Consider the following 13,042-nt stretch of genomic DNA (forward strand, 5'->3'; position numbering starts at 1 on the left):
TTCAGTTCGCAAGCTGTCTGTAAGGAGTTTTTGTATGTTCTTCTTGTAACCCCATGGGATTCCTCAAGGCACTCCTTTTTCCTTCCACAGTCCAAAGTTGTACAGTTAGGGTCAGTGAGTTGTGGGCACGCTAGGTTGGTGACAGTTGTGGGCAGCCTCTGCACAATCATCACTGATTTGATTTGACAAAGACAATGCATTTCACTGCATGTTTCAATGTGCATGTGACTGATAAAAATTAAGACTTTAAAAATTAGCTTTATCTAATGAGGTTAGTATTTTCTCGAAAAAAAATAAAGTTTTGCCCAATGATATATTCATTTAAATAATTTACTTTATCCATGATACTGATATTAAATAAAATATGGCAAAAGCTGTACTAACTTGATTTAATCTGTTGTTTTATTTTCAGAATACAACAAACATCCCTCTGTACCTAGGAATAAATTTGCTGGTTGAAGGATCAGGCATCAAGAAACCACCGGTATTTACTCAGAGCTCTGGAATACACAACAACTTCCAGGTCTCCCAAGCTCTGCAAAAACCTAATACTGCCAAAGCACAGATCGGCCAAAATTCCATGAATTATGATGGAGCCAGTTCAGCCAGTACTGGAAATGTCAAAAATAAAGATGATTCTAAAGTAGTCATCAATCCAAGCAAAACAAAATGTTCATTAACTGACCGAAAACATGAATTTTCAGATCATCCTATTGCTCCTAACGATTCCATGAATGCAAGGAATTCTTTTATTCTTTTCAATTCTGGCAATGGAAAAAATTCTATAAATCCCAATCGTAACAATATTGCAAAAGTTCCACTGAAACTCACTCATTCCTGTGATGTAAAATACCCCAATAATTCCAATAGTGCAAACCATTGCATAATTCCCCAGAACCCCAACGATACTAAAAATTTATCTCCCAAGAATTCCAGTGTTGCCAAACATACATCAATCTTTGTTAATTCTGACAATGCAGAGGATAATTTAAATACTAATTCCAGCAATACAAAAGATACAATAAATGTTACTAGTTCCAGTATCACAAATGACGAATTGAATTCCAAAAATTACACTGCTGCAAACAGTTCTGCCAATACTAATACTTCCAGAATTGCAGGAAAAGCATCAAATTCCACTGATAATGCTGATACGGACAGTCAGTTACAAGCCATTAACCCAAGCATTACAAACAATTCTCCATTTCCCACTCAGACCAGCAAAACCAAATACCTTAGCAATTCTAATAATTCAAGTCATGCAGGTAATATAGCTCCCAAACATATTAATTCAAAGATGTCCAACACTTCTCAGGATTCCAACAATATCCTCCAAGACTGCAGCAGACCCAATCATAATAGCAAAGGGAAAACTCACAACAATTCCAAACACAATGGTAAGACAAGGAATTTGCATGTTTCCAAACATTTCTGCAAAACAAGAAATAATGTTACTTACAATAAGATGGCAACAGTTTTAAGCAATTATAGTGTCCTGAGCTCAAGTGGTGCCAAGGCTTGGGATGACTTGGAGGAAGTGAGAAATAACATTGTCGATGCAACTCAGGGTGGTAAAACTGAAAACATTACCAAACTTCACTTTGGTGACAAAGTGGACCAGCAATACGAAATGCCAAAGCTGAGCAAGACAGGACGAAACAGGGGAACTGAAAAGCACCATTTGCCAACAAAGACCACATTCTCACAAGTGAGCACATCTGTGAACCATCCCCTCTTTCCTGGTCAACAGTTACTCAGAAACCCCCTCCAGGTAAAGTTGAAATATTTAAGCTTAGACCTGTTGGACCTGAAAGATAAGAAACATTCGAGAGCTTCAACTACTGTAGATGCAAACAAAATCAGAGCTCTCCATGAAAAGTCTATTCCTTTGCGTTACTCATACAATACATCACGGTCACAATCAGAGGACACTAATATTCCACAGCTTCATATTACTGGTTTACAGACTCAGTTTAAAGTTTCAAGTGACAACAGCAAAAAGTACATTGAGACCCAACAGAATGCAACCATCAATCTAATGAACAGGCATCTGCTAACAAGTTATTTTCCACTCTTTCAGTAACTATTGCTGTGCTGGTCTATCCTGTCCATTTGTTCCAGAACAAGTATGGGGCTCCTTTATTCATCTAAGTACTTAAGTCCTTTCCGGTGCTCCCAATCACTCAAGGTCCATTCCAACAAATCTTTTGCACTGCTTCCATTAAAGGAGGACTTTGCTGATGGATCCTTGCCAAACCATTCACCAGAACAAGGGCAATGCATTCTGCAAATTCCCATAGAAAATGATTCTCCTTGGAATATATTTATTTTTACTTAGCTTTAAGAACATTAACTTTATTGAACATTGACATTATTAGTAGTTGTTTTTGAAAAGCCATTTTGTGTTTTTTGAAAAATAGTGTTTTGTAATAGTTTAAAAGATAACTGCTCATCTCAGGTGACGTATTTGTATCTGTGCATTTGAAAGTCTTTGTAATAATGAATGAATCAGACATTATTATAGACTAAAGTTTTTTTATTAATTTAAAATTCTACCTCTGCATATAGCAAACCACCAGATAAATTGAATATATTAGAAATATACTGAACTGTCCAAAAATAAATAACATAATGTATAAAGGATAAGGTTTGATAGAGACTGAATGTAACAGGTAAGAAGTATGATAATGCATTTTGGTACAAGCAACAATAGTGTGGACTATTATCTAAATGGGGAGAAGGTTCAAACATCAGAGGTGAAGAGGGACTCAAGAGTCCTTACACAAGACTCCTAGAGGGTTAATTTACAGGTTGAGTGTGGTAAAGGAGGCAAATGCAATTTTGGCATTTATATCAAGGGGAATTGAATATAAAGGCAAGGAGATAATGCTTGACAAGAGAAAATCTGCAGATGCTGGAAATCCAAGCAACACACACAAAATGCTAGAGGAACTCAGCAGGCCAGGAAGCATCCATGGGGATAAAAGGCACAGTTGACGTTTCGGGCTGAAACCCTTTGGCAGGACTGGAGAAAAATAGCTGAGGAGTAGATTTGAAATGTGGGGGGAGGAGAGAAGAAAAACACCAGGCAAAGGGGGTGGGTAGGAGCACCAGAGGGAGGTGATGGACAGGCAAGGAGATAACATGAGAGGGAGAAATGGTGAAGGGTGGGGGGGGGGGCATTACTGGAAGTTTGAGAAAACGATGTTCATGCCATCGGGTTGGAGGCTACCCAAACGGAATATAAGGAGTTGTTCGTCAAACTCAAGTGTGGCCTCATCGTGACCGTGGAGGAGGCCATGGAGATCCTCGATGCTGGAGACGTAGTCAAATATGTATAGATATGACACCAACTATTAATCTTACCCATTGTCTGATTTCTGAACCTCAAATCATGTTGATTAGTTCCTGTCATAATTTTTTTCAACATTCCCCATAGTAAAACAATGTGACCACAGATATAAGAAAATGAGACTGATATGCTCTTAATCATAGAATCATGTGTTTCAGCGAACATTATGACATTAGGTAGCATAGTGGTTAGCACAACGCTTTACAGTACAGGCAACAAGGGTTCAATTCCCATGGCTGCCTGTAAGGAGTTTGTACATTTTCCCCATGATGCTTGGGTTTCCTCTGGGTGCTCCGGTTTCCTCCCACAGTCCAAAGGTGCACCAGATGGTAGGTTATTTGGTCATTGCAAATTGTCCTGCGATTAGGTTAGGGCTAAACTGGAGGGAATGCTGGGTGGCATGGCTCGAAGCCCAAAAGAGCCCACTCTATGCTGTATCTCACTAAATAAAAATACGTAAATATCCATCATCATCCCTAGGCTTGTCCTGCTGACTGGCAGGAGTACTCAATGTTGTCTCTGGGCCTCATCGAGTTTCACCGCATTTCAACAAACACAAAAATTCTCCAACTGATTGCCATCTATAGCCTACGAATCCCTGTGTTTCCATGTTCAACAAGGTTAAGAAGATGCACTGGAATCTCCCACCCAGTGTACATCACCAAAAGTGCTCTTAGAAACACCATTGCTGGCTAAGCTGATCAAGACCTAAGTTATAACTGCCATTATCATCTTGCAGCAGTTGGTCAGGGAGCCACACAAGGGAGAACCAACTTGGTTCATCAATCTGTCAGTCACTAATGCATTTCTCTATGACAGTGTCAACAAGAATGGTTAACACACTCCTTGTAGGATCAAATTCCCTTTGTCAAAATAAGGATCCACTTATGTTGGCAAAAGAGACTGATTCAGTGTGATCTAGTAACTCAGTGGTTCGTACGAGAAGTCATTTGCAGTGGAATCTATTGCCATAAAGAAAGAAGACCAGTGCTACTTCAGTAACAAGTATGGAACAGCATTCCAGAATCAACATTTAGAATATCTTGAAATATTGGATTAGTTTGGTGGAGCTAGAACCCAGAACCAGATGCCAATTAAAAAGCAGAAGCAATAAACAGTTGAATAGTCTCATTTACCAACCAACTTCCTTCTTATCCAGTCATAAGTGGTGGATAATGAACCCCTCATTAATTGAGGGGGTTTGGTTAGTTGGGGGAGGGTTTTAAATAATTTGGCTGAGGATGGGGCAGTGGGTATACAAGAAGATGCAGTGTGTAGTCCAACTGTGAGGAAGGACAGACAGATGATGGAAAAATTGCAGTCCATGGGATGAGTTGAAGTGTAACATGGAGGCAAAATCAAAAAAGGTGATGAATAAGGGTTCTGAAAGTGTTATATTTGAATGCAAGCAATATATGGAATAAGGTAAATGATCTTGTAACACTGTTAGAGATTGGCAGGTATGACATTGGGGACATCACTGAGTCATGGCTGAAAGATCACAGCTGGGAGTTTAACATCCAAGGATACTCATTGTAATCAAAGGACAGGCAGGTGGGCAGAGGTGGTGGGGCATCTCCATTGGTAAAAAATTAAATCACATCCTTAGAAAGAGGTGACACAGGATTGGAAGATGTAGAATCCTTGTTGGTAGAGTTAAGAAACTGCAAGTGTAAAATAACCCTGACAGGAGTAATATACAGACCTCCAAATAATAGCCAGGATGTGGGATGCAAATTACAATGGGAGATAGAAAAGGCATGTAAAAAGGGCAAATTTATGATAGTGATGAGGGATTTCAATATGCATTTAAACTGGAAAATTAGGTTGATGCTGGATCTCAAGACGGAATTTGTACAATGCTTATGAGGTCGCTTTTTAGAGCAGCTTGAGGTTGAGCCCATTTGGGGTAAGCCAATTCTGGATTGGGTGTTGTGTAATGAACTAGATTTGATTAGGGAGCTTAAGGTAAGAGAGCTAATAACATGATAGAATTCACTCCGCAGTTTGAGAGAGGGAAGATAAAGTCAGATGCATCAATATTACAGTGGAGTAAAAGAAATTACCAAGGCACGAGAGGTGCTGGCCAAAGTTGATTGGAATGGGACACCAGCAGGGATGACAACAGAATAGCATTAGCTTATGTTTCTAGGGGAAGTTTGGAAAGCACAGGATAGCTACATTCCAAAGATGAAGAGTATTCTAAAGGGAGGATGATGCAACCATGGCTACCTTGTACCTGGGACCTGGGTTAACCTCCAGGTTGAGTCGGTGGTGAAGAAGGCGAATGCAATGTTGGCATTCATTTCTAGAGGTATAGAGTATAACAGTAGGGATGTGATGTTGAGGTTCTATAAGGCACTCATCAGACCACATGGAGTTTGTGTGCAGTTTTGGGCTCCTTATTTTAGAAGGGATATACTCACATTGGAGGGGGTTCAGAGAAGATTCACAAGAAGGATTCCAGGAATGAAAGGGTTACTGTATGAGGAATGTCTGGCAGCTCTTGGGCTGTATTCCCTGGAGTTCAGGAGAATGAAGGGGGATTTCATAGAAACATTCCAAATGTTAAAAGGTCTGAACAGATTAGATATGGAAAAGTTATTTCCCATGGGAGGTAAGTCTAGGACAAGAGGGCATGACTTCAGGATTGAAGGATGTCCATTCAGAACAGAGATGCAGAGAAGTTACTATAGTCAAAGGGTGGTAAATCTGTGGTATTGGTTGCCATGAGAGGCGTAGAGGTGAAGTAATTGGGTGTATTTAGGACAGAGGTAGATAGGTTCTTGATTAGCCAGAGCATCAAAGGGATAGGGAAAAGGCACAGGATTGGGGACGCCAGAAAAATTGTATCAGCCTATGATTTAATGGTGGAGTAGACTCGATGGGCTGAATAGCCTACTTCTGCTTCTATATCTTATGGTCTTAAGAGTGGATATCAGACCACTGGAAAATGATGCTGGAGAGGTAGTAATGGGGGGTAAAGAAACGGTGGAAGAAATGAACTTAAGTATTTTGCATCAGTCTTCACTGGGGTATCGACTAGTGGTATGCCCAATATTTGAGAGTGACAGGGGGCAGAAGTGAGTACAATTGCTCTTACCAAGGAGAAAGTGCTTGGGACACTGGAAGGTCTTAAGATAGATAGGTCATCTGGACCAGCTGAACTGCTCCCTGAGTTCTGAAAGAGATAGATGAAGTGGAGGTATAAGTAGTATTTCAAAGATAACTAGTTTCTGGAATGGCTCCAGAGGACTGGAACATCGCAAATATAACTCCACTCTTTAAGAAGGGAGGGAAGCAGAAGAAAGGAAATGATAGGCCAGCAAGCCTGACTTCTCTGGTTGTGAAGATGTTGTAGTCAATTGACAAGGATGAGGTTTCAGGTACTTGGAGACCCATGATAAAATAGGCCAAAGTCATTATGGTTTTCTTAAGGGGAAATCTTGCCTGACATATCTGTTGGAATTCTTTGAGGAAATAATAGGCAGGATAGACAAAGGAGAGTTAGTGGATGTTGTGTACTTAGATTTTCAGGCATTTTACAATGTGCTGCACATGAAGCTGCTTAAAAGGATATAAGCCCTGATATTACAGGAAAGATACTAGCATAGATAGAAGATTGGCTGACTAGTAGGAGGCAAAGAGTGGGAAGAAATGGGGCCTTTTCTGATTGGCTGCTGTTGACTAGTGGTATTCCACAATGGTTGGTGTTGAGATTGCTTCTTTTCATGTTGTATATCAATGACTTGGATGACAGAATGGATGGCTTTGTAGCCAAGTTTGCAGTTTACAAAGGTGTAGAGTATTTTCTAAACCAGGAGAAAATTAAAAAATCAGAGATGCAAAGGGACTTAGGAGTCCTTGTACAGGATTCCCTAAAGGTTAACTTGCAGGTTGAGTCAGTGGTGAGGAAGGCAAATGCAATGTTAGCATTCATTTTGAGGATTAGAATATAAATGCAAGGATGTAAGTTTTTTAAGTCACTGGTCAGATTGTAATTGGAGTGAGCAGTTTTATGCCCCTTATCTAAAAAACGATGTGTTGGTATTGGAGAAGGTCCAGAGGAGGTTCATGGCAATGTTTCTGAGAATGTAAGGGTTAACATATGAGGAACATTTTATGGCTCTGGGCCCTTAAGTCACTGGAGTTTAGAAGAATGAGGGCAGAATCTCATTGAAACCTATCAAATATTGAAAGGTCTGGATAGGGTGAACATGAGGAGGATGTTTCCGATAGTGGGGGAGTCTAGGATCAGAGGATATTCATTTAAAACAGAGATGAGGAGGAATTTCTTTCACCAGAGGGTAGTGAATCTGTGGAATTCATTGCTACTAACAGCTATGAAGCCCAAGTCATTGAGTATATTTAAAGCAGAGGTACATAGGTTCTTGATTAGACAGGACTTCAAAGGTTACAGGGAGAAAAGAGGAGAATGGGATTGAGAGGGATAATAATCAGCCATGACAGAATGATGGAGCAGACTCAATGGGCTGATTGGCCCAATTTTGTCCCTATGTCTTATGGTCACATTGATGGTGGTAGAAGCAACTTGAAAAAAAGCCTTCAGCCACAAGCAATAATCCACCTTAATTTCCTTCCAGTGTCCCTAACATTTTAGATGCAAAATTTCAACTCAGTCCATGTATGATAAATAAATGGCAGAGCGCACTAGTTACAAGAAAGAATACACGTCCCAACAACAACCCAACCAATAGAGGAAGCCAGTATAACGATAATGCAAGTACAAATGGAAAAATTATATTCAAATATGCCCAGTCCCCAAATAATCAACAAACCTAAATTAACCAATGAAGGCCAATCAGTTTGCACTCTTATGTGCTATTTGGGTCTGTCAGAATCTTTTGCCTTAAGGTTTCTATGTAGCCTGAAACGTAGAAATATAAGTGAGTGCTCTTTCCACTGACGTAAGTTTTCACCCTGAGTGGACAAAAGCAGTCTGGTAGGAAAAGGGGAACAAGAAACCCAGAAATTGGCTGAAGTTGTACCCTGCACAAAATGGTTGTTGTTGCTGAAGGCCAATAACCTCAGCCTTCTCTTTAAACAGTTCAAGGTCACCTGCTTCCTTTTCCAAGGTGACTGATAAAATTAAACAAGATAAATGAACTCTCGCACAGGTACAGCTGGAGCCACAGTAGCTTGGGGTGAGTTGTGCTCTCTCCGCCCCTTTTTACCTGGCCTCTGTGCTCTCACCAAAGGCACTTGGAATCTTCTTGGATGCAGCTGGCTCCATGTTGAGCAGTCTTCGACCCGGGATTCCAATCAATGAACATGTTATACCTTTCTCAGGGACATCCTCGAAACTTTTTCTGTGCCTTCCCAAAAAAATGATGTGACAGAGCCCAGAGAAAAGTCCATGTTTCGATACATACAAAAATACAACTCAGGTGCAGGAAGGAGTTTGGCTACTTGGAAGCAAGCCTTCTCCGTCATTTAATATCATGGGTGATTTGATTGTAATCTCAACTTCATATTCCCACCAGCCTACAGTAACCTTTTTACCTTCCCTATCAAGCATTCATCTGTTTCTGACTTAAAATACCCAGAAACTCCTTTGACACAGCTCTTTGAGGAAGAGAACTCCAAAGAGATATGAGAATCTGGTGTCAGGTCAAAACTTCGCATTGGGAGATCTCAGTCCTGATGCAGGGTTTGGAGCTGAAACATTGACATTTCCTTGCCTCCTTCAGATCCTGCTCATTCTGGCAGATTGTTGTGCCAGATTCCAGCATCTGTGGTCTCCTGTGTCTCCATGTGAATCATATTGCCCACCTATAGAACCAGCTGAGTTAATTAGAGCATCACACACAAAATGCTGGAGGAACTCAGCAGGCCAGGCAGCAACTATGGAAAAGAGTAAACAGTCAACGTTTTGGGCGGAGCCCCTCATCAGAGTTTTGTGTGTTGCTTGGATTTCCAGCCTCTGCAGATTTTCTGGTCTGAGTGTAATTAGAGCTCTGATAGTGGGGGTGTTATCCTGGGAAAGGAAGGTGGACAGTGGTTCAGTTGCCATGCTAATGGATTGTGCTATACAGGATTGAAGGATCAACCAGCTTTCTAGTGTCTTTGGCAATAGTGTGTGTCATCAAATAGAAGGGCAGAATTTCTGCTGCCCAATAGGCTATTACCAGAACGGAATGCCTATAACGGAATGCCTTGCAACAGTCCTGGGGGCCAGATTTCTGAATGCTTTTCCTTGGCTAGCTGAACGGAATGCTGGAGGCATTGATGAATGTCATCACTAGTGCCTGTCAACACTTAAAAGAGCTCCTAAGTTGTGAAAATTATTTTTTAAACAAAGTCTTGATATGGATCTGTAATGTTGGTGACAGGACAGGTTAGCCCATTCAACTTTATAGACAATAGACAATAGGTGCAGAAGTAGACCATTCGGCCCTTCGAGCCTGCACCGCCATTTTGAGATCATGGCTGATCAATTACTATCAATACCCGGTTCCTGCCTAGTCCCCATATCCCTTGATTCCCCTATCCATAAGATACCTATCTAGCTCCTTCTTGAAAGCATCCAGAGAATTGGCCTCCACTACCTTCCGAGGCAGTGCATTCCAGACCCCCACAACTCTCTGGGAGAAGAAGTTTTTCCTTAACTCTGTCCTAAATGACCTACCCCTTATTCTCAAACCATGCCCTCTGGTACTGGACTCTCCCAGCATCTGGAACATATTTCCTGCCTCTATCTTGTCCAATCCCTTAATAATCTTATATGTTTCAATCAGATCCCCTCTCAATCTCCTTAGTTCCAGCATGTACAAGCCCAGTCTCTCTAACCTCTCTGCATAAGACAGTCCAGACATCCCAGGAATTAACCTCGTGAATCTACGCTGCACTTCCTCTACAGCCAGGATGTCCTTCCTTAACCCTGGAGACCAAAACTGTACACAATACTCCAGGTGTGGTCTCACCAGGGCTCTGTACAAATGCAAGAGGATTTCCTTGCTCTTGTACTCAATTCCCTTTGTAATAAAGGCCAACATTCCATTAGCCTTCTTCACTGTCTGCTGCACTTGCTCATTCACCTTCAGTGACTGATGAACAAGGACTCCGAGATCTCTTTGTATTTCTCCCTTACCCAACTCTACACTGTTCAGATAATAATCTGCCTTCTTGTTCTTACTCCCAAAGTGGATAACCTCACACTTATTCACATTAAACGCCATCTGCCAAGTATCTGCCCACTCACCCAGCCTATCCAAGTCACCCTGAATTCTCCTAACATCCTCATCACATGTCACACTGCCACCCAGCTTAGTATCATCAGCAAATTTGCTGATGTTATTTTCTATGCCTTCATCCAAATCGTTAACGTAAATGGCAAACAGCTGTGGTCCCAATACCGAGCCCTGTGGCACCCCACTAGTCACCACCTGCCATTCCGAGAAACACCCATTCACCGCTACCCTTTGCTTTCTATCTGCCAACCAGTTTTCTATCCATGTCACTTTCATTAAGAGTAAGGCCAATTCTTTCATTCATTTCAGTAAATGAGACAATAATTTGAAGCTCAGACTCCCAAGTATTTAAATATTTCACTTAATGGTGAAGTAGAGGTGATTAAGGCAGAACAGTTTCCTCTACATTGTGTCAATTACCTCCATTCCAGTGGGGAGCGTGTCAGAGGTGAGGTGCAATATAGCAGCAAGGAAGACTGAGAAACTCCCTGACACATGTCTGGCTTTGTTCTGTAGTTGACCTATTGATTAGAATCATGGCTACCATGTCTTTCCAGAGCAGACATGGAATTGAGTTGCATTTCTTCATCGACCATACTTCCAGAAAATTCACCACTGCCTCTCTCCATTGTAGGAGTGAGCTTTCAACTTACGAACTCAGAAAGAGAAAATATTATCGTGGATTAAATTACAGGAATTTCATCATGTTTCTTGTGCCATTGTTAAACCCTCCCCATTCTCTTTTCAGTAATGGTCCCAACTTAGAGTTTGGCTATATAAACCCGAGGCAAGGATTCAGGTGGATACAGTTTCTAAGGCATGGAGACAGTAGAGACCTCAGCTGTTAGAATCTGGAGCAAAAATTTAAAAAAACTGTTGGAGGAACTCAGTGGGTCAGGGAGGAAAATGGACGGTTGATGCTTTGGGTTGAGACCCTTCATCTGGAGGACCGACTGAAGTCCTCCTGCAGTTTGTTTTTGCTACAGTTCTAAAGGCATGTAGCATCAGAATATGCAGCTTACAGTTCATCAGGACAATCCTGCCGAAAGAACTTCTGCTGTTACACGGATAGGTACATTCGGGGGATGGAAGCTCGGAGACTATGGGCTGAGCACAGGAAATTGGGTCTAGTTGAGTCGACTGTGCTCAGCATGGACTGGTTGAGCAGAAGGGTCTGTACTGGTCTAAGCTGGTGTGTCCTGACACCGTCCAGATATTTACCTGGAGTTCTGGCTCTTTTAACGCTTCACATTCAGACTCTCACTGTTCTGCTCTTTCTCATCATTCTTTCACTGTGCTGTTTTGAATTCCTTTTTCACCTGTTGTTGTTTAGATAGTTCCTTGTACTCAAATCCACACAGTGCATTACAACCCCGAGTTTCTCTCTCTCTCTCCCAGATTGCTTTTGAAGGAATTATGTCCTTTTATAAAGGGGGATCTTTTTCAGTTAGTTACAAAGAACAATATTGTCTTCTTCCTTATTCATTAAGAAAGACATTTCTTTCACAACCAAGTGGCAAACATCAAAATCTTGCTTTAAAGTACAGACTCATAAATGAAATCATACATTTCCATAAATACAAGCCTGATCCAGTTTTAGAGTCAGAATTCCACCAGTTATATTATGACTCATTTGATATTACAGATTGGACAATCCACAATGACCGTCTGGATATAATAACACAGGGTAGACAAGCAAGAACAACTTGCTTAATAGATACAGCCATACCAAACACACACAACAGACAGAAATCAACAAGTGAAAAGCACCAGAAATAAGCTGGATTAAAAGAGGAAATTGAAAGACTTTGGAACATGAACAGGGTATATACATTGTCCCAATAGTAATATTTGCCACTGGTGTCATCCCAATGTCACTTAGGGTTACACAGTAATATCTATGTAAATCTTCAGAAAGCCACAATACTAAACACCACTAGAATAGTCTGAAAGTTCCTAGCAATTGAGAAATGGGTGTGCTCGGCTATGCCCCTACCTCAGGTTTTACCAGCCTGAGCTGAGAAAAAACACATTTCTATAATAATAAGTAAGCAATAAAATAACGAGAACGTTAGATGCAGAATCCTTTAAAGTGATTCTACAGGTTGTGGGAAAAGTCAACTGTCAGAAACATCAGAGGGTAGTCTTTCTCGTTGACAGGTGAATTGCATGTTGCTACTATATACGGACATGATTTTTCAAACTTGAATTATGAAATAGATTCGGGTACTGTATCCCTTTGTCTTTTATTTGATCCTAATCGATTAGCCATCTCTTCATGCAGTTTTCCATGTATGTGCCTTATTTCCGACACAAGAAAATATTTAAATAAAGATCATTCTGTAATTGAACAAATTCAGAAACAGGGCGCCATGGGGCCCATTGTACTCTGCGCTGTGAAGAACAAGGAGATGGTCTGCTGAGCAAAGGAACTCATCTTCGGAACTGGGTTTCCGATCGGAGCCCGAGTGCTGCACCG

At 41.0% G+C, this 13,042-nt stretch overlaps 1 protein-coding gene across 3 annotated transcripts in view; it reads left to right on the plus strand.

Annotated features, from left to right (window-relative positions):
- ttll3 (tubulin tyrosine ligase-like family, member 3) overlaps window positions 1-2,604 on the plus strand; it is a 105,115-nt gene extending 102,511 nt beyond the window's left edge. For all 3 annotated transcript variants that reach the window (XM_073072749.1, XM_073072751.1, XM_073072750.1), the window contains one exon: window positions 413-2,604. In XM_073072749.1, the coding sequence (XP_072928850.1) occupies window positions 413-2,083 (1,671 nt within the window). In that variant the 3' untranslated portion in view covers window positions 2,084-2,604. The remainder of the gene's footprint in view (window positions 1-412) is intronic.
- The last annotated feature ends 10,438 nt before the right edge of the window (window positions 2,605-13,042 follow it).

This window comes from Hemitrygon akajei, chromosome 19 (genome assembly GCF_048418815.1).
Source record: "Hemitrygon akajei chromosome 19, sHemAka1.3, whole genome shotgun sequence".
Taxonomy (NCBI): Eukaryota; Metazoa; Chordata; class Chondrichthyes; order Myliobatiformes; family Dasyatidae; genus Hemitrygon; species Hemitrygon akajei.